Source organism: Callorhinchus milii, unplaced genomic scaffold, assembly GCF_018977255.1.
Source record: "Callorhinchus milii isolate IMCB2004 unplaced genomic scaffold, IMCB_Cmil_1.0 Scaffold10, whole genome shotgun sequence".
Lineage (NCBI taxonomy): Eukaryota > Metazoa > Chordata > Chondrichthyes > Chimaeriformes > Callorhinchidae > Callorhinchus > Callorhinchus milii.
In genome coordinates this window covers 92,544-118,559 of record NW_024704751.1, presented here as the reverse complement: position 1 = coordinate 118,559, position 26,016 = coordinate 92,544, and the positions used below count along the sequence as shown (strand labels likewise).

Below are 26,016 nucleotides of genomic sequence, written 5' to 3'. Positions count from 1 at the left end.
GTGATCACACATAGCCAGACTAGCTGGTGACCACACTGCACTTTCTAGATGCTGAGATGAGACAGAAAATCTCCAGCAGATCGTTGTGTTGCTCAGGCCCCAAAGACAGGTTCAAACAGAACCTGAAGCAAACACGGCAGCTGCTGCTTCCAATCGTTGGTGACCACGAGGCCTCAGCTATCTCCATACGCATTGCCAGGGCTCTGGTTTCCCATTACTCTGGCTGTAACCTCATCCAGATGGCAACAGGAACATTCTGGGCCCAGGACAGCCACACTCAATTAGTCATAAAAACAAGTCAAAGGAGAATCGCAGATTAGTTTTCCGACCAAGTTCTGGGAACCATCGGCAGCCAAGTCGCTTGTCCTCACACCAAAACATTTTCCATACAGTCTTCTGCCAACAAATCGGTGCCAGATAATAAACAAGTCTTACACAAAATGGGGTAAATTTCAGGGGAAAGCTCCCTCAATGACATAATAGATAAAGGCACAGCCCGGGACAGCACTGAGCCCTAGGCTAGTGGGCGACTGGTTTAAATGCTGAGTAATGGGAAACCAATGCCCTGGTCTGTGCTGCATTAGTGGATTTCAGTCAGGGCTTACAATCGACCTCGGTCATGCGGCAGAGAAAGAAAATCACACGAGCAACAAGATGTACTTCCAGTTACTGCAAGGACTTCTTGTCCATGTGATTGAGATATTCTATCAAGGAATTGCATATTCATTAGCTAAACAGTAACTGGTTGATAGTAAATCACGCCAGGAATCTTTATATAGTATTTAGAGCCGCGGTGATTTAGAGCGGTGCTGTGGGCACATCTCACGCTCTGGAACAACATTCACATCCCAATAAACAGCTGCTCCACATTGACTCATGGAATCTGTATGAAGTGTTTTCAAGCTCTCTGGGATGCAACCCAACGTGAGCTATATAAAGGCAAGTTGTTGCTGTTGGGGTTGTTTAGTAATGTCCTCACAGTGTGGGCGCTGTGGGCAGTGTGGGCTCTGGGGGCAGTGTGGGCTCTGGGGGCAGTGTGGGCGCTGTGGGCAGTGTGGGCTCTGGGGGCAGTGTGGGCTCTGGGGGCATTGTGGGCTCTGGGGTCTGCGTCTCTGTCAGCATCTCTGCATCTGCGTCTCTGGTTGTGTCTGCGTTTCTGGTTGTGTCTGCCTCTCGTGTGTTTGCATCTCTGCGTCTGTGTCTGTGTCTCTGTCTGCGTCTCTGGCTGTGTCTGCGTCTCTGGCTGCGTCTCTGGCAGTGTCTGCGTCTCTGCGTCTCTGGCTGTGTCTGCGTCTCTGGCTGTGTCTGCGTCTCTGGCTGCGTCTCTGGCTGTGTCTGTGTCTGTGTATCTGTCTGGGACTCTGTCTGTGTCTCTGTCTGTGTCTGGGACTCTGTCTGTGTCTCTGTCTGTGTCTGGGACTCTGTCTGTGTCTGTGTATGTGTCTGGGACTCTGTCTGTGTCTCTGTCTGTGTCTGGGACTCTGTCTGTGTCTCTGTCTGTGTCTGGGACTCTGTCTGTGTCTCTGTCTGTGTCTGGGACTCTGTCTGTGTCTCTGTCTGTGTCTGGGACTCTGGCTGTGTCTCTGTCTGTGTCTGGGACTCTGTCTGTGTCTCTGTCTGTGTCTGGGACTCTGTCTGTGTCTCTGTCTGTGTCTGGGACTCTGGCTGTGTCTCTGTCTGTGTCTGGGACTCTGGCTGTGTCTCTGTCTGTGTCTGGGACTCTGGCTGTGTCTCTGTCTGTGTCTGGGACTCTGTCTGTGTCTCTGTCTGTGTCTGGGACTCTGGCTGTGTCTCTGTCTGTGTCTGGGACTCTGTCTGTGTCTCTGTCTGTGTCTGGGACTCTGTCTGTGTCTCTGTCTGTGTCTGGGACTCTGTCTGTGTCTCTGTCTGTGTCTGGGACTCTGTCTGTGTCTCTGTCTGTGTCTCTGTCTGTGTCTGGGACTCTGGCTGTGTCTCTGTCTGTGTCTGGGACTCTGGCTGTGTCTCTGTCTGTGTCTGGGACTCTGGCTGTGTCTCTGTCTGTGTCTGGGACTCTGGCTGTGTCTCTGTCTGTGTCTGGGACTCTGTCTGTGTCTCTGTCTGTGTCTGGGACTCTGTCTGTGTCTCTGTCTGTGTCTGGGACTCTGGCTGTGTCTCTGTCTGTGTCTGGGACTCTGGCTGTGTCTCTGTCTGTGTCTGGGACTCTGGCTGTGTCTCTGTCTGTGTCTGGGACTCTGTCTGTGTCTCTGTCTGTGTCTGGGACTCTGGCTGTGTCTCTGTCTGTGTCTGGGACTCTGTCTGTGTCTCTGTCTGTGTCTGGGACTCTGGCTGTGTCTCTGTCTGTGTCTGGGACTCTGGCTGTCAGTGGCAAATTTTGGCAAATGTGATTATAATAATTCTTCTGATCTTGTGTACCAGGAAGGAGCACATTGTGCGGTTTGCTCCCGGGAATCACTGTCACTCTCACTGCGGCTGAAACAAACTATCGCAGGAAATAAACCTGAGATTGTTCATCTATGAGAAACAAATCAAAGTGGATGTTCCAGTGATCGGGGGTTGGCTCTGTGTCTGGTTGTTTGCATCTGGGAATGTTGGGATCATTTTTACATCCAAGTTCCAAACAGGATTCCTTCCTTCCTTCCTCCCCGGTGGATTTGCCTGTGATTTAACAACCCTGAGACCTGAGACCCACCGCCTCCTCCACTCTCTCTCTCTCTCTCTCAGCTTCGCTCCGGCCTCTCGTGGATTTGCCTTTGTTAATTTTTACTGGAATTACAAGCCAACCTGGTGCCTGCCATGGACGGCCCTCGGGCCAGCGTGCTCCGCCGGGGACGCCGATCCCGAGCTCAGAGGAACCGCGAGCAAAGAGCCAAGGGGGGCAGAGGTGGCCCGCGGGTCGCCTGCATCCTCTCCTCCTCTGGCTCGGAGCGGGAGGACAGCAGCAAGAAGCCAGGCTTGTCCCGGCCCAGACCACCCCGACGCCGCAGGAAGGCGTCCATGTCAGGGGAGGAGGACCTGATCGATGGCTTTGCCATTACCAGCTTCATTACACTGGAGGGTCTGGAGGTAAGGCTGCCCAGGCTGGGCTTCTCTGCACTAAACAACACAACACAGTTGATACGGTAAATTGGTCTTTGGCTGATGGTGTTTCGTTGGCTCTGATCTGTTTCCCGTCTTGGCTTTTTGTCATGGGTTTGTTGTGTTTTACATTCATTTTCTAGTGCCAAATCAGAACAAGCCTTGAAGAGCATTGCCATCATTGTCCCTGTATTTCCTCTGTTACTTTCTCTTCCTCCCTCCCATGGAAACACATCAGCAACAGAAGGAATTGTTGAGGTTCAGAGAAGTGCTGAGGTGACAGCTGATGGGAGTCTGGCACAAAGCACGTGGCTCATGTCCTCTATGGGCTGCTGTATTGTTTGGTGACTTGGTGTCTCTCAATGGCCTGAGATTGTGTTTATAATATTAATAATAATAATCCTTGTATTTGATACAGAACCTTATCACGTCTTCCAGATGTCTCAGAGCTCTTCACAGAATATTCTGTAAAGTGAATTGACTGTATATTTTGTGGGTGAAACGTGGAAGCCAATTATGCACAGCAATGTCCCACAACAGTCGTGGATTGAGTGACCAATTGTATAATTGTGTTTTTTCTTGAGGGATTATCATCAGGCATGTGTGTGGAGTAAGGAAACTTGCCCAAGGAGTGCTGCTTCTACATGTTTGTATGGAAACAATTGGACTTTTTGCAAGAGAACAGGGTTACAATTCACCATGTGTATTAATGTTTCTCCACTTGACCTGTTGGGTGACTGAACCACTGCTTTGACCAGGGAAGCCCTGGTTACAGTCAGTGAGCATCAGTTTCAGTGGATACCAATGAAGTGATGTGACATTAACGTGAAGGAGATCTGTAAATACTGAATAGATTAATGAAATGGATTTCAAACACGCGTTTATATTGGAATTTGGTCCTCTGTTTACATGTATGACACATGCAGCGGTGTGTCTGTTCAGGGGGACGCTAATGGCACAATTCAAAAACAGAAGGGAGTTTCTCTGTCCCCGTGTCCTGGCCACCAATCCCCGGGTAACATCGCTCACTCACCTTGTGGCTGTTGGTGGGAATTGATGTGTGCAAATTGTCTGCCGTGTTCACCTCCCAACGACACAATCTCTACACTTGACAGTAAATCCTGTGAAGCGCATTGATGCCCTCCTGACACGAAAGATTCTGTATCAAATGTGAGGATTATTATTATAGGATTATACTTATTGCAGTGCATAATGTAGATTCCGGAGTGGGGCCGGAGCCCTGGCACTCAGTCTGCGCTGCGGGTTCATCTGTCTCTTATACATTTCCACACTGTCTGAATGTTTCTTTCTGCCGTTAAACCTGGAATTGGATTTGTTGTTTTTATTTCTGGCCGTTTTGTCGATGAAAAATATTTAACTTTCCAAACAGATTTATTTCAATTCCAGAAGTGTATTTGTGTATGCGAGTCTGTGTCTCTGTGTGTCTGTCTGCATCTGTCTGTGTTCTTGTCTGCGTGCCTCTGTCTGCGTGTCTCTGTCTGGGTGTCTGTCTGGATGTCTCTGTGTCCCACTCTATCTGTCTGCTTTTCTGTGTGTGTGTACATGTATCTCTGTTTGTGTATGTGCGCGTGTGTCTCTGTGTGTGCACGTGTGTCTCTGTCTGTGTTTGTGTGTGCACGTGTGTCTGTCTGTGTTTGTGTGTGCACGTGTGTCTGTCTGTGTTTGTGTGCGCGTGTGTGTCTGTTTGTGTGCGCGTGTGTCTCTGTCTGTGTTTGTGTGTGCGCGTGTGTCTCTGTGTGTGTGCGCGTGTCTCTGTCTGTGTTTGTGTGTGCGCGTGTGTCTGTCTGTGTTTGTGTGTGCGCGTGTGTCTCTGTTTGTGTGTGCGCGTGTGTGTCTATCTGTGTTTGTGTGTGCGCGTGTGTGTCTATCTCTGTTTGTGTGTGCGCGTGTCTCTGTCTGTGTTTGTGTGTGCGCGTGTGTCTGTCTGTGTTTGTGTGTGCGCGTGGTCTCTGTCTGTGTTTGTGTGAGTGAATCTGTCTGTGAGTGTGTCCATCTCTGTCTGTCTGTGTGCACATTGTGTGTCTTTGTGTGTCTCTGCGTCTGTCTGTGTGTGTGTGTATGTGTCGATCTCTCTCTGTCTGTGTGCCGCGTGTGTGTCTCTGTGTGCATTACAAATCTAATTGTGTTGTTTTACGCATGCATTTCTGCATCTGTGTGTGCGTGTGTGCGCGTGTTTCTTTGTGTGTGTGTGTGCATATGTGTCTCCTGTCTGTTTCTGTGTGAGTGTGTGTGTATGTATGTATGTGTCTGTCTGGGTGCGATGTCTATGTCTCTCTATCTGTGTGTCTTTCTGGCTGTGTGCGTCTATGCCTCTGTGAGGTGTGTGTGTGTGAGGTGTGTGAGGTGAGTGTGTGTGTGTGTGAGGTGTGTGTGTGAGGTGTGAGTGTGTGTGTGTGAGGTGTGAGTGTGTGTGTGTGAGGTGTGTGTGTGTGTGTGAGGTGAGTGTGTGTGTGTGAGGTGTGTGTGTGAGGTGTGTGTGTGTGTGTGAGGTGTGTGTGTGAGGTGTGAGTGTGTGTGTGTGAGGTGTGTGTGTGAGGTGTGAGTGTGTGTGTGTGAGTGTGTGTGAGGTGTGAGTGTGTGTGTGTGAGGTGTGTGTGTGAGGTGTGTGTGTGTGTGAGGTGTGTGTGTGAGTGTGTGTGTGTGAGGTGTGTGTGTGTGTGAGGTGTGAGTGTGTGTGAGGTGTGTGTGAGGTGTGTGAGGTGAGTGTGTGTGTGTGAGGTGTGTGTGAGTGTGTGTGAGGTGTGAGGTGTGTGTGTGAGGTGTGAGGTGTGTGTGTGTGAGGTGTGAGTGTGTGTGTGTGAGGTGTGTGTGTGAGTGTGTGTGTGTGAGGTGTGTGTGTGTGTGAGGTGTGAGTGTGTGTGAGGTGTGTGTGTGAGGTGTGTGAGGTGAGTGTGTGTGTATGAGGTGTGTGTGAGTGTGTGAGGTGTGAGTGTGTGAATGTGTGTGAATGTGTGTGTGTGTGTGTGAGTGAGTGTGTGTGAGTGTGTGAGTGTGTGTGTGTGAGGTGTGTGTGTGAGTGTGTGTGTGTGAGGTGTGTGTGTGTGTGAGGTGTGAGTGTGTGTGAGGTGTGTGTGTGAGGTGTGTGAGGTGAGTGTGTGTGTATGAGGTGTGTGTGAGTGTGTGTGTGAGTGTGTGAGGTGTGAGTGTGTGTGTGTGTGTGTGAATGTGTGTGTGTGAGTGTGTGTGAGGTGTGTGTGTGAGTGTGTGTGTGAATGTGTGTGTGTGTGTGAGTGTGTGTGAGTGTGTGTGAGTGTGTGAGGTGAGTGTGTGTGTGTGAGTGTGAGGTGAGTGTGAGTGTGTGTGTGTGAGGTGTGAGTGTGTGAGTGTGTGTGTGAGTGTGTGTGTGAGTGTGTGTGAGTGTGAGTGTGTGAGTGTGAGGTGAGTGTGAGTGTGTGTGTGAGTGTGAGTGTGTGAGATGCTGAGAAGCCATTGTGAAATGTTGGCTTTATCTCTTTTGTGAATGGATCTTCTGTTGAACTGATGTGAATGTTTGTTCTACTTTTTGTGCTGATGTTTGTTTTCTGTTCACAAACTCTGACTGTGTTGTATTTCTGTTGGTCAATGTTGTGTGTTACCACCATGTTGGGTGTCTGGTCCCACACTCTACAGTCATACTCTGTCTGTCTGTCTGTCTGTCTGTCTGTCTGTCTGTCTGTCTGTCTGTCTGTCTGTCTGTCTGTCTGTCTGTCTGTCTGTCTGTCTGTCTGTCTGTCTGTCTGTCTGTCTGTCTGTCTGTCTGTCTGTCGCACCTGATGTCTTTACTTCATAATTTGATAGTTAAGTGTATTGGTTTTTATTTTGATTTGGGAAATTTGTGTTAACAGAAATGCAGTGACTCTCTTTGATGTGTTGGTATTCAAAACTCACCCTTTGGTTTGCACTTTGGGCTATGATGATGATTAATGCTTTTTTCTGTGTTCTGGAACGCAGTGAATATTCTTGAATGGGAGTAAATATTGGTACAGTCAAACTCTGCCAAATGGTTTGTGGGCCTTTGCTGAATAATTGATCAGTGATGTTGACTGTAAAAAGATGAGGACATGTCATGTATTTATTGGCGTGTAACTGGGGCTGTGAATGGTATGACATGGATTACCCCTCCCTCACCCTCTCTCCTGCCCTCCTTCCTCCCCAACACATTCCTCCCTGACTGGAGTGTTGTTGCAGTGACAAGCTAAATGGTGTTGATGTAATTGGGTGAGTTGGAAAATTCAGACACGCACACATTTCCTCGGGAAAAATTCCCACTTTGCCTCTGTCCTTGTCCAGTGTTTGGCAGTGACTGTGCTCAGTGTCTGAAGATAAACCTGTGTTAAAGAAACACACTGGTGCTGAATGTGAACAGCTGGACACGTTTAAACCTTTTGAAAGGCAGACACATTAACGTCGATGGATGTCACTTGTGGATGCTTTGGTTAAATCATTAATATAAAAGTGTGAGAGGAGAGAGGACTCTTGTGTGACTGCAACATTGTGTTCCAATGAGAAGGTGTCTCTTTATTAATCGGCAGCACCTTGGATGGGAAGCCTGGGAGCAAATGTACCACGTGGAGGATTAGGACTGCAATAATCTGATTGCTTTTTGCAACAATATAGGGTGGATAATTAAACACCATCCGGGTAGCTTCGGATGTGGGTAAATGGGGAAAACATTTGATAATGAAATAGTTTCCACCTGGTTAGTCTGTTGAAACTGGGAGGCACGGAATTCTGTTTGACTCGGATGCTGTTAAGCACGGTGATGGGTTTCCGCATGTGGCAGACACCCGGCTGGGCAAACAAATGGGAACAATTATCATCGGTGATTATCGCAGTTTCTACACTTGTTTTTTGAAGTACAATCTCGTGGCAAGGAATGGGATTCAGAGTTGGTGTCTTTAGCAGCCTGTATTGTTTATTAACACCTGCTCCTCCCTCCTTTTCCTCTCTCCCTCCCTTTCTTTCCCTCCTTCGCTCCCTCCCTCCCTCCCTCCCTCGACATTGTACCTCTGTAATAATAATAATAATAATAATCCTTGCATTTGATATAGCGCCTTTCACGTCGGGAGGACGTCCCAAAGCGCTTCACAGAACACACTGTAAAGTGTATTGACTATATTTGTGGGCGAACGCGGCAGCCAATTGCGCACAGCAATGTCCCACAAACAGTCGTGGATTGAAAATGACCAATTTATTATTGTTTTTGGTTTTGGAGGGATTATTATTAGGCTCTGTGTGGAGTAAGGAAACTTGCCCAAGGTTTCGCCCTCTGCCTGGAATTGAACTCAGGTCTCTCACTTGCAAAGCGAGTGCTCTAACCACTGAGCTACAGGACTCTGTCCTCTCTCTCATTGCCTTGCATCCTGTCCTTCATCTTCTAAACCTCCGAGAAGCATATCTTTCCCACGATGCTTTTGATTACCATCCTTACATCTCCCTTCTCCTTGCTTGTACCTTCTCCCCTATCTGTCAGGCTCTTTGAGATGTTTATGCAATGTGAAAGGCACAATGTGTGAACACAAGATGTGGGATTATTGCATCCTTGCTATCGAGTGACTTAAGCAGCCAACCAAAGCTTTTCTGCGTGAGTACCAAGCAGGTTTCATTTACAGGATAAAGGATCATTAATGCTTTATATTAACTGTATCAGGAATCAGCACATGATTCCCGGATCCCCGGCTTCCTGTCCTGTCCTGCTTCCCACATACTGTGTTTGAGACACTCTGCCTCACCCTCTGTCGTGCTCATTGTCACCGGGGATAATGAAAACATTAGCTCTGAATCCCTCTTGCTCACTTCAGCAAATTGCTTGGAAAATGTAGAGATTATCCCTGTGCCCCAAGAGCAGTGTGGTGTGAGGAGTTGATCAGCGTGTGTAGAGTAAATCCTCCAAGATTTTGTTTTGCCCACAAAATATACAGTCACTCCACTTTACAGCATGTTCTGTGAAGCGCTTTGAGACGTCTCGAAGATGTGATAAGGTGCAATATCAATTGCAAGGATTATTATTAAGATTGTGTGGGGCAGGGGAGACGCTGTCGCTGATGGAATCCACCTATGGGTGCTCTGCCCCACCCTCTCGGCTCGTGCTGAGGACATGGATTGGGGTTCAGTATTTCCCAACGTGGTTGATTTCTGAATTCTCCTTTGGGTGACAGAATTTTGTCTGGAGGTGAATTATTCTGACCTGGTTAATCCATAACACAAGGGATCGTTGATCTTTCACAATCATTCACAGCATCAAACTATTCACCCCCCCCCCCCCCAAATCACACCCTCCGATGATGTTGTGATATGTGCGTGGCTGCACCGCTGTGCGTGTCGCTGCACCGCTGTGCATGTCGCTGCATTGCTGCGTGTGTTGCTGCTTGCAATATTTCCCCCCCTCTTCCCCCGCCTCTCCCAGCACCGCATTGAGTTCTGTATCTGTATCTCCTCCTCGGTTAGATTGTATTACAATAGCTGTCATTTGAATTTGGAAGCTTGACCCATCACTCAGCCCTTGTGTTGTGGAGTAAACTATTCGCTCGTTATAAAGTAGGTCCAGCTGAGAACTTACTGAAGCTTTCCGCCCCGTTACATTTTCAGTGAATGGAATAGAAGTTGCATGCTCCCGTTCCCCAGAGTCTGGAAGGTTCTGCTTGTCAACTCTCTGCATTTAAAAGTGTCTGAGTCCATCCTGACTGTGTTTGTTGGTGGCAGGAATCTGTTTAATGAGTCGTTAAACTAAGATCACGTTCTACCTGATCTCAGGTGTATGTTAAAGATCCCATGACGCTATTTGAGACTCTCTGTGTGTTCTGGCAGCCTTCCTCGCTTCTCACTTCATGCTGCCTGGTGGGACCTGCGTGGTACAAATGGCTTCATACTCATGGGGTCCCTAAGCCTTGGCTCTCGCCAATCTGCACCTAATATTCTCTGGAATTAGGTAATTCAGGGAGATAGTGTGCATTTTCACATGTAGGTGGGATGCGAGGAACAACAGTAACTTGCATTTATATAGTGCCCCTCAAGCAGGGTAGCGCCCTGAGCTCCTCGAAATCTATCTGGTTTGGATACTCTTAAGCATGTTGATGGGTTTCCCCCTGTGTCAGTCACCTGGTGATGTGTTCTTGCAAATGTCCGCAGAAGCACAAAGTCTCTTCCATCTCCGTGACATGGCCCATTTCCCCTCACCTCACACCCTCTGCTGCTTAAACGCCATTGGAACCTTTATTACCTCTCCTTGTCGGCTGCCCATTTTTGAGAGTTCCAGCTGTTCCATGTGTTTCCTGAAATGCTAGCGGCTGGTGCCAGCAAACATCACCACTGGCTGGCCATGGGGGCTGGCTGAGGGTGCTGGCTGGCCGAGTCTGGGTGGCTGGCTGGGCGGCTGGCTGGCTGGCTGGCTGGCCGGGTGGGGTGCTGGCTGGCTCGGGGTGGGGGCGGGCTGCTGGCTGGAGGGGGGTGGGCTGGCTGGCTGGGCAGGCGGATTGGCTGGGGTGGCTGGCTGGGGGGGGGGGCTGGCGGGTTGGCCGGGGGGGCTGGGGTGGCTGGCTGGGGGGGGGGGGGCTGGCGGGTTGGCCGGGGGGCTGGCGGGGGGGGGCAGGCAGATTGGCTGGGGTGGCTGGCTGGGGGGGTGGGCTGGCGGATTGACTGGGGTGGCTGGCTGGGGTGGGGCGGGGCTGGCGGGTTGGCCGGGGGGCTGGGGTGGCTGGCGGGGGGGGGGGGGCTGGCGGGTTGGCCGGGGGGCTGGCGGGGGGGGGGCAGGCGGATTGGCTGGGGTGGCTGGCTGGGGGGGTGGGCTGGCGGATTGACTGGGGTGGCTGGCTGGGGTGGGGGGGGGCTGGCGGGTTGGCCGGGGGGGCTGGGGGGCTGGCGGGGGGGGGGCAGGCGGATTGGCTGGGGTGGCTGGCTGGGGTGGGGCGGGGCTGGCGGGTTGGCCGGGGGGGCTGGCTGGGAGGGGGGGGGGGGCTGGCGGGTTGGCCGGGGGGGGGGCTGGCTGGGGGGGGGGGGGGGGGGGGGGGCTGGGCCAGTGTTGTTACACGGGCCTCAATAAAAGGATGAATGTGGGTTATGGTGGAGTGGGTGAGGTCTCAGTATCTGTGAGTCACTGTGTGTGGTGTGAAGCTCTCTCTGGGGTTGGATGGAGACCAGACTACACTGCAGGTTCAGCTGCACTTATTGTTGCCCTGAAGGGGGTTGTCCTGCCGTCCTGCCTGACAATCCCACACATAAACCTGGTCACTTCTTGGTTCTTTGATGTGTGTAAATTGGGAGCCTACACAATACAGTCCCTATGCTTTACTGTAAATCCTATGAAGTGCTTTGAAATGTTATATAATAATAATAATAATCCTTGCATTTGATATAGCGCTTTTCACGTTGGGAGGACGTCCCAAAGCGCTTCACAGAACACACTGTAAAGTGAATTGACTGTATATTTGTGGGCGAACGCGGCAGCCAATTGCGCACAGCAATGTCCCACAAACAGTCGTCGATTGAAAATGACCAATTTATTATTGTTTTTGGGTTTGGAGGATTATTATTAGGCTCTGTGTGGAGTAAGGAAACTTGCCCGAGGTTTCGCCCTCTGCCTGGAATTGAACTCAGGTCTCTCACTTGCAAAGCGAGTGCTCTAATAATAATAAGACGCTGTATCAAATGCACAGATTATTATTTATTATGAATGGTTCCAAGGCATTGGGATCAAGTGGGTGTGGGCAGGTTTGGTGTGTGCGGGGCTGGGTGTGGGGGAGCAGACAAAACATTTGCTCCCTTCAGAGGAAAATCCAACTCATTCCTATAACATTAGTGGGTGAAGGTTCAATGTTTATTCAGTGACAACTGAGCTGTCCGTAAAGTAACCTCTGAATTGAAAGAACAGTATATTCTGTGGAGCGCTTTGAAATGTCTTGAAGACATGATAAGACGCTATATTATTATAACATTGAGTCAATGAAAATAAGACCGTTGCAGAGTTCAGGTGACAAACGATACATAGCTCACGTGACAGCAGGTTCTGGGAAGCATTTTGGGACGTCCTATAAATGTAAACGTGTATTGTAAAATATTTGTGTGGTAAAATATTTGTATTGTAATCTTTTCTTTCATGACAAAGTGAAGCTGTGACAAAGCATCAGCGCTGACTGGCACTGATGATTATTTACTCGCTCTTTAATATTTGACAGTTCAGTAAATCATGTTAAACGATTGTATTTGATGGATTGTCGACAATTACTTTCTCTCTGTGAAGTGTTAAGTCACAGAATAAAAGCAAATGTTCTGTCTCTAGAACTTCAGAATATTTAAAACCCGGAAAACTTAGTAAATAATTTACTGACTTTGTTACATTTGTGCGTCCGCAGTGCCCTCCCTTCGCTTCCCTTCCCAGCAATGTGTCGCTATCCTGTAATGTAAAATGAGCTGAGCTCAATCCTGGCTCTCCTGTTTGCCTCAATTCCAGGACGGTACACTTCCCTGATCTAGTCATAAATACTGAGGATTTGATGCTTAAAGTCACTGGACTGAATAAGCTACGGAAATGTGTGCTGTGCTTTAATATCCAGCAGAAATACTGTAACCTGTAATGTCAGAATTGCAGTCGTTTTAAAGAAATGTTGGATGAAGTGGGTTTGAGTCTGATTGATTACCAGCTGAATTATAGGAAATGCTCCAAACAGGACAAAGCGCTTCTGGTGTATCACTGAAGGAAAGTTCCAGCTTCGGTGTGATATCGCTGTGACGTCACTGCTCTGTGTGAGAGCGATTTTGTGGGATTTCATCTGTAGAAGTAAATACATAATAATAATAATCCTTGCATTTGATAGAGCGCTTTTCACGTCGGGAGGACATCCCAAAGCGCTTCACAGAATATACTGTAAAGTGAATTGACTGTATATTTGTGGGCGAACGCGGCAGCCAATTGCGCACAGCAATGTCCCACAAACAGTCGTGGATTGAAAATAACCAATTTATTATTGTTTTTTTTTGGAGGGATTATTATTAGGCTCTGTGTGGAGTAAGGAAACTTGCCCAAGGTTTCGCCCTCTGCCTGGAATTGAACTCAGGTCTCTCAGTTGCAAAGCGAGTGCTCTAACCACTGAGCTACAGGACTCCACATGATGTTTGTGTGAGTGTGCAGGAAAGCTGCTGGCAAGGGTTGTTGTTGTCAGGCACTGTCAGAGGCAGAATCAAAGCAAATCTGTGGATTTGCACCTCAGACTTAAGAGAGTCTACCTGCATCTCAGTGGTTAGAGCACTCACCTCACAAGCCACAGGACCTGGGTTCGATTCCTGGGCAGGAGCGAAACCTTAGTCTAGTTTCTTTACTCCACGCACCTCTGTTTACCGAGCAGTAAGTAGGAACCCGGTTGTTAGTCGATTGGAGGATCGCTTTTCCGGGGGTTTCCATCAAAAAAATTAATGAATAATATATATTAAAAAATGTGGTTTCTCAATCCACGACTGTTTGTGGGACACTACTGTGTACAATTGGCTGCTGTATTTTGCCCACAAAATACACAGCCAATTCACTTTTCAGTATATTCTTTGAGACGTCTCGAAGACGTGATGAGGCACTGTATCAAATACAAGGATTATTATTATTATCTTAGATCCACGTTAATGCACATGCAGACCCCGAATGCACTGGTTTTCACAATGATCTCTACCGAGGGGCCAAGGACACGAGCAACAGGTTAAACGGGGTTTAAACATGTTTAAACACCTCGATTTTCTTTGTTTGTAATATAATCAAACTTTCATCTAAAAGTCATTTCAAAAGTCATTAGGGTGTGAAACGCAGTTCTTCACATGGCTGTTGCAACATTTAAAAAGGAATTCTCTTGTATTTCTAAGATAACCTGAGCTGTAGTATATTTATTTTAATTGAGTTTCTTTGTTATTATAGGTTTCCCCCTGACTCAGTAGCACTCTCACCTCTGGGTGAAGTGCCGAAGATTACAGAAATATTGTTAAATAAGCTCTAAATTGAGAGGCAGAAATTCTCCCTTAGCCATCGATCAATTTATACATCAGCAATTTTAATCAATCAATTTACTTGAATTAATTTAGTACTTTATTGTAATAATTATGATAACGTAGACTAGAAGATCATTTTCCACAAGATTCCTTCCATGTATCGATTCCTAAATCTACTAAACCCTGAATCCGTTTGGTGGACAGGAACTTGTCTGGTTTCCGTTTGGAACCTGTTGTGGTTTCCTGTGCTGTCAGTGTGATCTCCAAATCCCATCACACTGAATGATATCTTACACTTCCTACTTGGTTTTGTTATCTTCACTTTGAACCTTGAGAGACGTTGTTCTTGAATTTTGTAGATTGCAGAAAATCTCGTCTGAATCCAAATTTTCCGAAGCCTTCACTCAAAATTGTAAACTCTGTATTCCCCCCTTTCCCCGCGGGAGAGAACAGCCCCAGGATACTGCACGGAGCGGTTCATTCTGTGGCCGGAATTACTCTGATATAGAGCATTGCACCTGGGTCACACGCTCCAAAGCACACCGACAGCCATTGCATTGGAAAACTAGCAGCTCTCGTTCACCTTTTCACAATAGTGAATGAGCAAACAGGGAAGTCAGGAGAAAGGTTTTCACACAGAGCAGTTAGGATATGGAATGTCCTGCCAGGAGCAGTGATTGCGGCTGAATCTATATTAGCTTTCAAAAGGGAACTAGATAAATACAGTAGCTAAAAAGGAGTAAACTATAGGGTTGTGGGGCAAAGGGCACTGAAAGGACTGAAAGGATTGCTGTATTAAAGAGGCGAACACACACAATGACCCAAGTGGCCTCTGTGTTGTAAATGGTTGTATTTAGATGAGTTGGGCTGACCATTGACTTGCTTGAGTTTGCCTTAAGCATTGCTCGTTGCTCTTGTCATCTTTAGGTCAGGAGCAATCCAGATTTGTTCTGATCTTTAAAACAACCCAAAGTCAAACAGGCAGCTCCCGTTGGGGAAACACTTTACATTTTCTCTGCTGGACGTGTGGTGTAACAGGCCAAGACCCTACCAAGAGTTCAGATGGTTAACAAGCTTAGGATTCTGTTCACTGCTTGTAGAAAATGAGTAATGATGTTTCAGGTTGTCGGCTGTTGGTAGAGTAATAATGATGGATTGATTCTGTGTCGTGTTTGCTGTTCAGCTGCCATCACCCTGTTATTGTTTGTGCTTTTTCAGGAGTGATTAATTTGAGGAATAATCAATTGTAAATTGTGAATGCAGTAGACATTTGGCGGTGCCTGTGGGGAAATTGTATCCTAGATTCTCTCTCTCTCTCTCTCCTATGTGCAGTATACCACACGTGCTCAAGCTTCATCTGCTGAGGGAAGAATCCGTTCTGTCAAATGAAACAAATAAGGATTCACCTGGGAGAGAGAGAGAGAGAGAGAGATTGTCTCCAGTGAAGGAGATCATGTGGGAATTTACACTAAATTCAGAGGATGCAAGTTATTTATAACTGGCAGCCTGGCCCAATCCAGACACTTTGGGATCAAGGTTCAGTTGTGTGGTTAATTTGGAGTCACGGGGGCAGGGAATCCTCCCACTCAGCTCTCGTTAACCCTGCAAGTCAAAGCCGTAACGGGAAGTGTTGCCCTACCTGGACCAGCAGCGGGAAAGCTTGCCAGCAATATCAATGGCAAGCTATGTGGTTTTAGCTGGTTAGACTGCAGCAGTTACCCAACGCACACTCTGAGGTCCCCCACAAGCCTTGGCTCTTGCCAACCTGTGCCTAATACTTTCCGGAATTAGGTAAGCAGGATGCATCCTTCAGGAGAGAGAGAGCACATTCCAATCCAACAGTCTGTCTCTGGAATTTCCATGTGAAGATGAGATGCATGGAATTCTCAGTTTGTTTTAAAGATGGGTTTCTGGTGTGTCTGTCACTCGGCTAACCCTCAAGAATGGTTCATTTGGATTCATAATCTTGTCCTGGCCTAACCACTGCTGCTTATCTGAGCCTCTGACCCCCGGTTCTGTCCTCACACAGCACTGCTCCCAATTTTGAAAATAGTTTTTTTTTAAATCTTTTTGTTTTTGCAAAGGATAGGAGTGTTTCTTATCAGAATCCAGATAAAGTCCCCCTCTACACCCTCCTCATTAACACTGCTCCTGAGAACATCCTTTTTTCTCTAAATGTAAAAATGTTCAAATCGTAAAAACTGAAATATTCACTTTTTTAAAATGAGCAATTCGGAGCCGTATTCCCTTAACTATTTATGTGAACATTAATTTTTTAAGCATCAAAAATATTCCCTTATCGAGGGCAATTGGTAACGTCTGGGGAGAGGAGGGATGTTAAAGTTCTGTTGGGAATGTTGTTTGCGATATATTGGTGGGTATAACCAGAGCCGGCAACTGGTCAGATTTGCAGGTTAGTTGGTACCTGCCATCCCCTTTCAAACCAAACATCAGCTCACAGAGAGCACGAGACACTACCACGTGTCACAGAATAATTGTTACACTTTTGCTATAAAGAACAGTAAAAAGGCTTCATTATGTGCCATGTGTAAATGTGCAGGTTCAGAGGGAATTACATTAAGGAGTTATTAATTAACTAGCATTTTCACTAATAGCATAATTACTGGCACATGTACATACACAGTTACACATAGACCCACAGGAGATCTGATTCGAAGGTCAATGAGAATGTGTTTTTATGTATAGAACTATTCTTTATCGCCAGACGTTTAAGAACAAATTGAGGCGGTTCTTAATCTTGTCACTTTGAGACAGTTACACAATGCTATTACACGGCCTAAACTGGAAATCTAAGGGCTTGTTTATCTATCATTTCTGTGTAATGGAGACAGATCCACATTGACTCCTGAGGCTGGAAAAGAGAAAGGCTTGACCTGTTGGCTTTTCTTTTGAGAGAAAGAGAGAGAGAGGGAGACAAGTGCTGATGGCCTGTTTGTATATGAATGCTTCATCTCTGTGACAAGCTTTAAACTGATTTTTTTGGTCTGAAGCGTGAAAGTGGCTCAAACACAGTGTCTCGTGTGTCATCATACAATGGCCCTGGTTTCGGTGTTTAGTGCTTGGCATATGCTCACTGACATTTTGTGTGTCTGTCTATATTCACGTCCTGCAGTGACGATGATTCCATATTGGAACACGGCAAGGGTGAGTGTGAACACAAAACTCAGTGACCATTCTTTCCCTTAAAATACTCTCTTATATTGACAGCATAAATCTCAAGACCCTCCTCTTCAACCGTGCCTTTGGCCACCCTCCTGCCCCAGCATCCCTACCCTCCTCCCCACCCAGCTCGGGTTCAAATCACTGACTGTCCAGCGCCTTGGGACATCCTCCTGACGTGAAAGGAGCTGTGTAAATGTCATGTGTTGTTGTTGTAAAGCCGGTTGCTGCACTGGGACGGGAGAGTGGAGCAGGCCAGGCCGTGTTTGCTCTACAGCAGTGAGCACGGGCTGTTGTGTGTTTGTGAATTACACAGACCAGTGAGCGGGTGACCTGTGACCCACATCTATTCTCTGTGAAGGAGGGGGTGTGGGCAGGGTCTCCCTGGGGTTGAACAGTCTCTCAGGACGCTGGCAAGGCTAGGCAGTGCTGATGGGCGACAAGTCCGTTTCCTCATTAATCAGGTGTGTTCAGGTGCTCTCCAAAGCAAACCAGAGCCCAGGTGGATTGGGAGGCGGGGGTGGGAAAGCCAACTAATGTTTTATAAATTGTGCCATTGCTAAGTACCAGGTGTGAATTATTTTATGAACATAAGAATTTGCTGGTGAAAGAAGACCAAGGTCCATCTAGTTCGCCTTCACGTCATCCTGGCAGTCGCTTGACATATCGTGCCTTGTCACATTACGTGACCTCCAAGTGCTTCGCAGATATTTACTGTGGAGAGTAATGACTTGGCAAAGATGGCAGCAGGGTGCCGTGGGGTCATGTCACCTCCTGTACCGTGTGTCTGTACAGGAGGCAACAACGGTGTGTAACGTCTCACCAGGAAGTGGCACCTGCGACAATACAGTGATCCATTCTTGTACACACGGGAGGTGGGTGTGTGAACACAAGCCTACGTGTACACAGGAGGAGTGAACACGCTCGCCTCAGCGCGATATGATCATGTCATTTCTGGAGTTTAAAAGCAATTGAAATAATGTCCATATCTGAAGCCTATTGATCGGCTAGAAGCTGATATTTAATTCCTCGCAGGCAGTTGAAGACTCGCTGTTCCAGAGATTGTGGAGATTAGACTCGCTGCTCAGAATAGGTGAAGGAGGGTATTTACAGGGATCAGTGGGTAAGCTGCTCACAGCTGTGGTACGTGGTGTCCCTGAGGCCCTCGGAGGCTCAGTAGCTGTGTGGCTGCTGCAGTGGGTCCTTTTGATGATCGTAAACTGATATTTATCACAAGTTTATTGTCTCTTTGAAGAAAGTCAGTAGTTTTGTAGCCGGACGTTTGTGAAAGAGTCTAAACGATGACATGCTGTCTGGACAAGTAATGTGTGAAGATAGAGTAAAGAACTGTGCTCTTTCCTCTCTCTCCCTCGCTCTCCCCTTTCTCTCTCCCTCCTTCCCTCGCTCGCTCCCTCTCTCTCCCCCCTTTCTCTCTCCCTCCTTCTCACCCCACTCTCACCCTCTTTCCTCTCTCACTCCTTCTCACCGTCTCTCTCTCCTTGTCCCCCTCTCCCCTCGCTCCCCCTCACTCCTCCCTCGTCCCCCTTCTCACTCTCCCTTCTCGCTCCCTCTCCCCTCTCCCTCCCTCCCCCTCGCCCTCTCCCCCCCCGTCCCCCTCGTCCCCCATGTCCCCCTCTCGTCGTGCCCCCCGTCCCCCTCTCATCGTCCCCGTCACCCCCTCCCTTGTTCCCCCCCCTCCCGCACCTCTCTCTCCCTCTCTGTTTCCCTCCTCTCTCTCTTTCCCTCTCATTCTCTCTCCCCTTCTCTTTCCATGTTGGTGCCAATCATAATTCTGAATTAAAATCAGTTAACAATTCAATGCTCTAACAGAGAGAAGTGTGGAGTGTTGCTAGGTTTGGTGTGACCGGAGCTGCGGCAGGGCCCTGGACACGGAGCAGGGGCTGGGGGGGGGGTTCAGGGGAAGGAAGCTGGGCTCACATACATACAGATCACCAACTCTGCCTTTAAGAGAACATGATGAATATTCAACAACTGGCTGCAGAGGTTTGGGCAGAACAGCCATAAAATGCACCAACTGCGATCCGATTAGTGAAAACCACTGTCATCACACCCCTCCTCAAAAAACCCACCCTCAATCCCTCTAATCTCGCACACTTCTGTCCCATCTCCAACCTGCCCTTCCTTGCCAAAGTCCTGGAACGCATTGTTTGCAGGTCGACCACTCCATCCTCCTCCATGGGTCTCTTCCCTCATCCACCTCAGTGGGACGGCACTCACATGGTTCGAGTCGTACTTAACCAATCGCCTCCATTTCATCTCAGCAAATGGTTTCTCCTCCCACCCCCGCCCAGTCACCTACCCCAAGGCTGCATCCTTGACCCTCTTTTCCTCATCTATATGCTCCCTCTGGGCAATGTCATCTGCAGACATGGGGTAAACTTCCACACAAAACTTGACACACAAATCTACTTTGTCTCCTGCAGTATCAACTTCAGGTCCCCAATGATCTATCAGCTTGTCTGGTAGACATCAGGGCCTGGATGAGTGTAAACTTCCTGCAGCTGAATATAGACAAGACAGAAGCCATACTCCTTGGCTCCCGTCAACATCTTCACTCCTGCAGATCTAAACTCCTCAACCTCCCTGGGCTCTCCCTCAGGCTTACCAAACCAATTCGCAATCTAGGCGTCCAGTTCAACCCCCAGCTGTCCTTTCTCCTCCACATCCGGTCCCTGACCAGGACCGGCTTCCTCCACCTCCGCCATATTCCCCGCCTCCAACTGTATCTTACCCCAAATGCAGCCATAACCTTTGTGCATGCGTTTGTCACCTCCCGCCTGGATTACTCCAACGCACTCCTCGCCAGTCTCCCCTGCTCCACTGTTCAATAAATCCAGCTGATTCAGACTCTGCCGCCACATACTGACCTGAACCAAACTTACTCGGGCATTAATGTACTAGTGCTGTATCTCCACCCAGAGCTCACTGACTGCTGACAAGTGACGGCTGAAGTCAATGTAACGGTGACCAACAGGGAATTCAAGGGCATCTCCCTTTGGCAGCGAAGCCCTGCTCAAGACGCTCGCACTTTCATGGCAAACTGTCGATGCGGATTCCTTAGTTGACACAAATGTGAACTCCTTGTGATATAATCGTGGACTTTCACAAGACCTTAGTTTGGCAGAGGATTGGGCAGAGCAGCCATGATGTAGCAGTGGGGGAGACAGGCTCGAGGGGCTGAATGGCCTACTCCACATGGGCAGTACTAAACGAGAGGGTGATGTGTTGTGTGGGATGGACAGACCCTCATGCTGCTGAAACACTGGCATAGTCTGGAGTTGGGACGGTTCCTGCGGTGAGTACCGCCTGGCGACCTTGCCCGGCTCAGTTGAATTGTGGGAATTGTTCCCGGAGATGTTTGAGTGTGTCTGTAGTTTGGCTGCTGGGGAGCAGAGTTCACAGGAGCCTTGGCATCAGGATCTTGGTTCCATGTTATCGTTGGCACCTGGTGTGTAAATGATGGCCTTTGTGTTTTCCCGAGGACCTTATCCTGCTCAATGGTCTTTACAGCGCTTCACACAGAGAGCCTCTGTAGCTAATCTGCAGTTGGACTGCTCCTCACTGATGATCACTAGTTGTTGTGTTCACTAGTTACTAAGCACCAGGCTGTAGTCTGTGAATTTATAGTCTAACTGATTGATTTACTTTTAGGAGTCAAGTGTTAACGGAAGAGCTCAGAGAGCGAATCACATCAGGATTGGCTGGTACCACATCTCTGTTGTTTCCACTGTTTGCGTTGCTGGGCCAATGACAGTCGGTGGAAAGTGAGCGTACCTGCACTGTGCTGGGTGTGAGCGTCTGCAGGGACGGGCGAGAACACTCAAGGTTTCTCAATCATTGCCACATTGCAGTGATTTACTGAAGCCCAGAGTTTCTCGGTGAGAGGCTGAACAGGACTAGGCAATGGGCGTTGGTGCTGCCATCCTTCAGTTGAGTTGTTAAACTGAGATCCCTTTTACTTGTTGGGCTAGAAAAGTGGTCAGCAGGTATGTGCACGTGTGCGGTGTACGCGTGTGCTGTGTGTGTTGTGGGCAGGTGTTTATGCATTACCCAGGTGGGCTGGCAGCTAATGAATGGAGGGTGACTGTGTGTTGGATGTGTTATTGCTATGTGAACTGGTATAGATATAATTCCCTGAGGAGGCCCTGTGTACTTGGCACCTTCTCTGTTTCTAACCATACTGTTCTGCTGCTTGTGGACAATGTTGATTTTTGAGTTGCAAAAACAACCAGGAATATCAAACGAAGCTGAGTGTGACCTGCGAGCGAATCTGGGAACATAGGAACAGGAGGAGACCATTCGGCCCCTATAGCCTGTTCCGCCATTCTATACAAGATCACGACTGATCTGTACCTGAACTCCAATTACCTGCCTTTGCCCTGTTATCCCTTGATACCTGGACCTAACAAATATCTACCCATCTCAGTCTGGACAATGTAAATGGATCCAGCCATAATCCACAGCCTTTTGGAAGGGGGAGAGAGAGTTCCAGATTTCCACTGGGTTTTGAGTGAAAAAACACCTTCTAATTTCACTCCTAAATGGCCCGGCTCTAATTTTAAGATGAACCCTCTTGTTCGGAGTTCCCCACCGGAGGAAATAGTTTCTCTGTATCTACCCTATCAAATCCCTTTATTATTTTAAAAACCTCAATTAGATCAGCCCTCAACCTTCTGAATGCAAGGAAATACAGACCAATCTCACTTTGTCCTCCGCCCTCTGAAGCTGGCTAAATGTCACAGAGATCTTTGATGCTCAAAATCCGTTTCATGCAAGATCAAAAATGTATATAACTCCCTGGAAACCAGTCAAGCGTTCCCTCTCCCTCCGCTTCTAACCCACTTCACCCTGCCAGGTCTCTATTTGCTGAACCTGTGAGCATGGATCCACCTGGGCTATGTGTACAGCATCACCGAGTGCCCAGGGTTAAATCCCGCCTTCGTTTAGGAAACCGTTTTTCTGCGAGTTTCTTTTAAGAAAATCAACTTCAAGTCTGAGGTCAACAATTCACCAAATCCTGTATGTGGTCACGGCTTCTGCGACTGCTTCAACAACAACAACAACAACAACAAATTGGATTTACACAGCGCCTTTCCCATTGGGATCACCCAAAGTGCTGGACAGTGAAGGGTTTGTACCCGAACAGGAGGTTGCAATCAAACGGGGTGGGGGGAGAGGAGACGGAAATCCAGCATAGACGAGGGGGGAGCGCGAGGGAGAGGCAGTGGCAGAGCCGGGCGATGTTGCGGAGGTGGGGGAAGGCAGAGCAGGTCATGGCGCAGATGTGGGGTAGAAAGGATAGTTGAGGGTCAAACAAGACGTCAGGGCTCGGACTGGCTAAGCAACGTGGAGTGAGCGGCCATGGACGGTGATGCTGTCAACGCCTGAGGTGAGGAGGCGCTGACAGGAGCCAATCAGCCCTCCAAAACAAAACAATAATAAATTGGTCATTTTCAATCCCCGACTGTTTGTGGGACATTGCTGTGCGCAATTGGCTGCCGCGTTCGCCCACAAATATACAGTCAATTCACTTTACAGTATATTCTGTGAAGCGCTTTAGACGTCGAGAAGACGTGAAAAGCGCTATATCAAATGTGAGGATTATTATTATTATTATACAGTGCCTGAGGATGCTATCAGCGAGCCGGAGCAGCTCGATATTAAAGGAAGCACAGCTTCTCAGTGCAGTGTGGCATTGAAGTGTGTAATGGCTGTGAGAGAGAGAGCGAGAGGGAGAGAGAGAGCTGCTGTGATGGGTGAGGGGTACAGGGTATGATTGGTGTTGCTGCTGGTCCTGCTGCCCGCAGCTCGTGGTGAGTGGGCACAGTGCTGGGCTCCGGATCTCGGTGAGAGACGTTGAGTGTGGAGCCGCAGCCCGTGATCTCGCTGACAGACTGACAGAGAGAGCAGCAGCTTCTCATTATCTCCCTTTGTCTGCTTCTTTCTCATGGTGTCGCTGCCAAACTCACTACACGTTTTGGATTCAATGTTTGGATGATTGCCATCGCCAGCCGCACTCTTGAGGGCCAAATACATCGGATGTTTCCCATTATTACCTGAGGCACTGACTGATGCTCACCGCTATTTCCTTCCCATGTCCGGCCCCACCCCTCAAAACAAAACCCAGGCCGGGCTCGACACCCAGAATCATCTCTCACATCACCTTGTGAGGACTGATTGACAGAGAGACGCAGCTCTCTGTCTCGCTCTCCACACTGGGCCCTGGGCTTGTGAGGGGTCAAGGATCAGCGCGGCGGGTTTGCGGGTGGGGGGGAGACGGGAGTAGTTACTGCCGTTTGGACTGTGGGAGGAGATGGGGGGAGAAGGAGGGAGCGAGAGAGGGGGAGCAAGAGAGGGAGGGAGGGAGAGAGTAAGGCTTCCCAAGGTTTGTGAGTGGGGGGGGAGCTGGGGGTCAGGGTGTGAGTGGGGGGGGAGAGCTGGGGGTCAGGGTGTGAGTGGGGGGGGAGCTGGGGGTCAGGGTGTGAGTGGGGGGGAGAGCTGGAGGTCAGGGTGTGAGTGGGGGGGGAGCTGGGGGTCAGGGTGTGAGTGGGGGGGAGCTGGGGTCAGGGTGTGAGTGGGGGGGGAGCTGGGGGTCAGGGTGTGAGTGGGGGGGGAGCTGGGGGTCAGGGTGTGAGTGGGGGGGGAGCTGGGGGTCAGGGTGTGAGTGGGGGGGGGAGTCCAGTCTTCACAAAAAGCATTTGTTCTCTTCATCTGCCCTCCACCCCTGCCCTCCACCCCTGCCCTCCACCCCTGCCCTCCACCCCTGCCCTCCCTCCACCCCTGCCCTCCACCCCTGCCCTCCACCCCTGCCCTCCACCCCTGCCCCCATCCCAACCCCTATCCCAACCCCCAGCTTGGGTGCAAATCATTGATTGCCCGGTGCCTTGGGAGGTCCTCCCGATGTGACATGTATGTGATTTGCTGTTGTGAGTCTCTGGCTTTGTGGAGGTGTTGTCAGGTCTGTGCTCCGCTGCTGGAATGTGCTACAAACCCTTTGCGGAGTCGCCGCAGTGAATGTGACCAGACCGCTGATAGGATGCCTACTGTGTGCCAATGGCCAGCAGTTCTAGAGGAACAGGAATTCGGTCCCTGCAGCCAAGTGCCATCAATCAGTCGGCCTGGCTTTCAGCGGGTACTTGAGTTGAAGTGTGCTGCGGCAGGGCTGCTCTTTCCAACGTGTCGTTTATTCGGCTTTGTTCCTGTCTGCTCTTGGCAGCGAGAGAGAGGCAAGTGCATGTAGCACATCAAAACGTACGTTTGGTGCAGCAGCTTTCACGCGAAAGAAACATCTCAAAGTGCTTCACAGAATGAGATTAATGAGAAATTAACTGCATGTTACACTGGCAAATGCGACAGCCAATTTGCATTGGGAAAGTCCTGCAGAACAGACGTAACCTGAACAGAGCTGTTTCCTGACGTGCCAACCCTCAGTCTAAACCACCCGCTCGGAGAGTCAATACAAGCGCAATGGTGGCTTACCCACATGATTTAATTGAAAACAGCTGAAAATTGATGCTTTGTGTTTAGCTTCTAGTTAAAGGCAGACTGGTACACACTACTGACTGGATTGCCCCAGAGGGACAGTACTGGACAAAGGAACATTTAAAAGAAAGGTTGAGTTCTGCATGTGAACTTCAGCATCATTATAATAATAATAAATTGCCCTCGCTTCAGTGAGAATGGACTGTTTATGGGACGCTGCTGTGCGCAATTGGCTTCCGCATTTTGCCCTCAAGTACACAGTCACTTCACATTACAGTATATTTTTGAAGCGCTTTGAGAGTCTCTGGACGTGATAAGGTGCTGTATCAAATGCAAGAATTATTATTATCAAGTGCATTGACCTTGTCCATCAGCGCTGAAATCCAACTCAGTCCAATGGGAAGATGATCCTGGGAAAGTTAGCAGAGAAGGACATTGAGAGGGCCTTCTCCATTCCCTCTAACAGAAGGACAGGATGGGATCAGTTTTATTACCAGACACCCACGTGTGTGTGCGCATTTGTGTGTGTGTATTTGTGTGTGTGCGCGTTTGTGTGTGTGTGTCGAGAGCAGGCACCAATCTTCTCTAAACAGCAAGGTGTGCGTCTGTGCTGTTAGACTCTCTGACACTGTCATTGACTCAGAGTCCTGCAAATGTCCGGTCCATCTCAAGACCAGCCTCTTTGCCCTCACCCCCAGCTTGGCTGCCAAGATTGTTAAACTCCTCAGGACATCTTCCACAAACATAACTGTACGTTTGTGTATATCCCCCTCCATAACTAGAACCACTGTCACACTGTGTAAACTGATGGCCAGATGTTGTGCACAGCTGGACTCTAGTCACAAAGGCAACAGATGTTTCTCAGTGTCAGTCCCTGCCCCCCCCGATTGGGAATGACTGGTTGGCTAACGCTGCTGTGTATTTGACATGATTAAAGCAGGTTACAGTGATCATCATCAATTTATATTATTGTTGAGTTTATGATTATTTATGGTTTGTCTAAGATTAATTACAATCATTTTCAGATTCCCTCTTCTGTGGATGGAACCAGCTTTAGGATTTATTTTGTAAACATGAGTTCCTGAGAATCTGGTAAACTCTGTGAAGATGGATGTGAGATGTAAATGTTCCTGTCCTTCCTGTGTTGATTGCCTGTAACTGTGGTCAGGTAACTATGTGCTGCTTGTAACTATTGTGCGCTTTTACCTGATGATGTGACTGTGAGAGAGCGGCTCCGACACTGATACCAGGGAATGCCGGGCTCCTCACGCTGCCCCTCGCCACGGCTGGTGACTAGCTCAGCGCTCGGCCAGG

General features: G+C 48.8%; 2 protein-coding genes across 2 annotated transcripts in view; one reads left to right on the top strand and one right to left on the bottom strand.

Annotated features, from left to right (window-relative positions):
* auts2a (activator of transcription and developmental regulator AUTS2 a) overlaps positions 1-1,122 on the bottom strand; it is a 174,366-nt gene extending 173,244 nt beyond the window's left edge. The window contains exon 1 of the mRNA XM_042338545.1: positions 980-1,122. Within this exon, the coding sequence (XP_042194479.1) occupies positions 980-1,122 (143 nt within the window). The remainder of the gene's footprint in view (positions 1-979) is intronic.
* A 1,271-nt stretch (positions 1,123-2,393) lies between these two features.
* LOC121849768 (autism susceptibility gene 2 protein-like) overlaps positions 2,394-26,016 on the top strand; it is a 40,084-nt gene continuing 16,461 nt past the window's right edge. Inside the window, exon 1 of the mRNA XM_042338544.1 lies at positions 2,394-3,045. Within this exon, the coding sequence (XP_042194478.1) occupies positions 2,776-3,045 (270 nt within the window). The 5' untranslated portion in view covers positions 2,394-2,775. The remainder of the gene's footprint in view (positions 3,046-26,016) is intronic.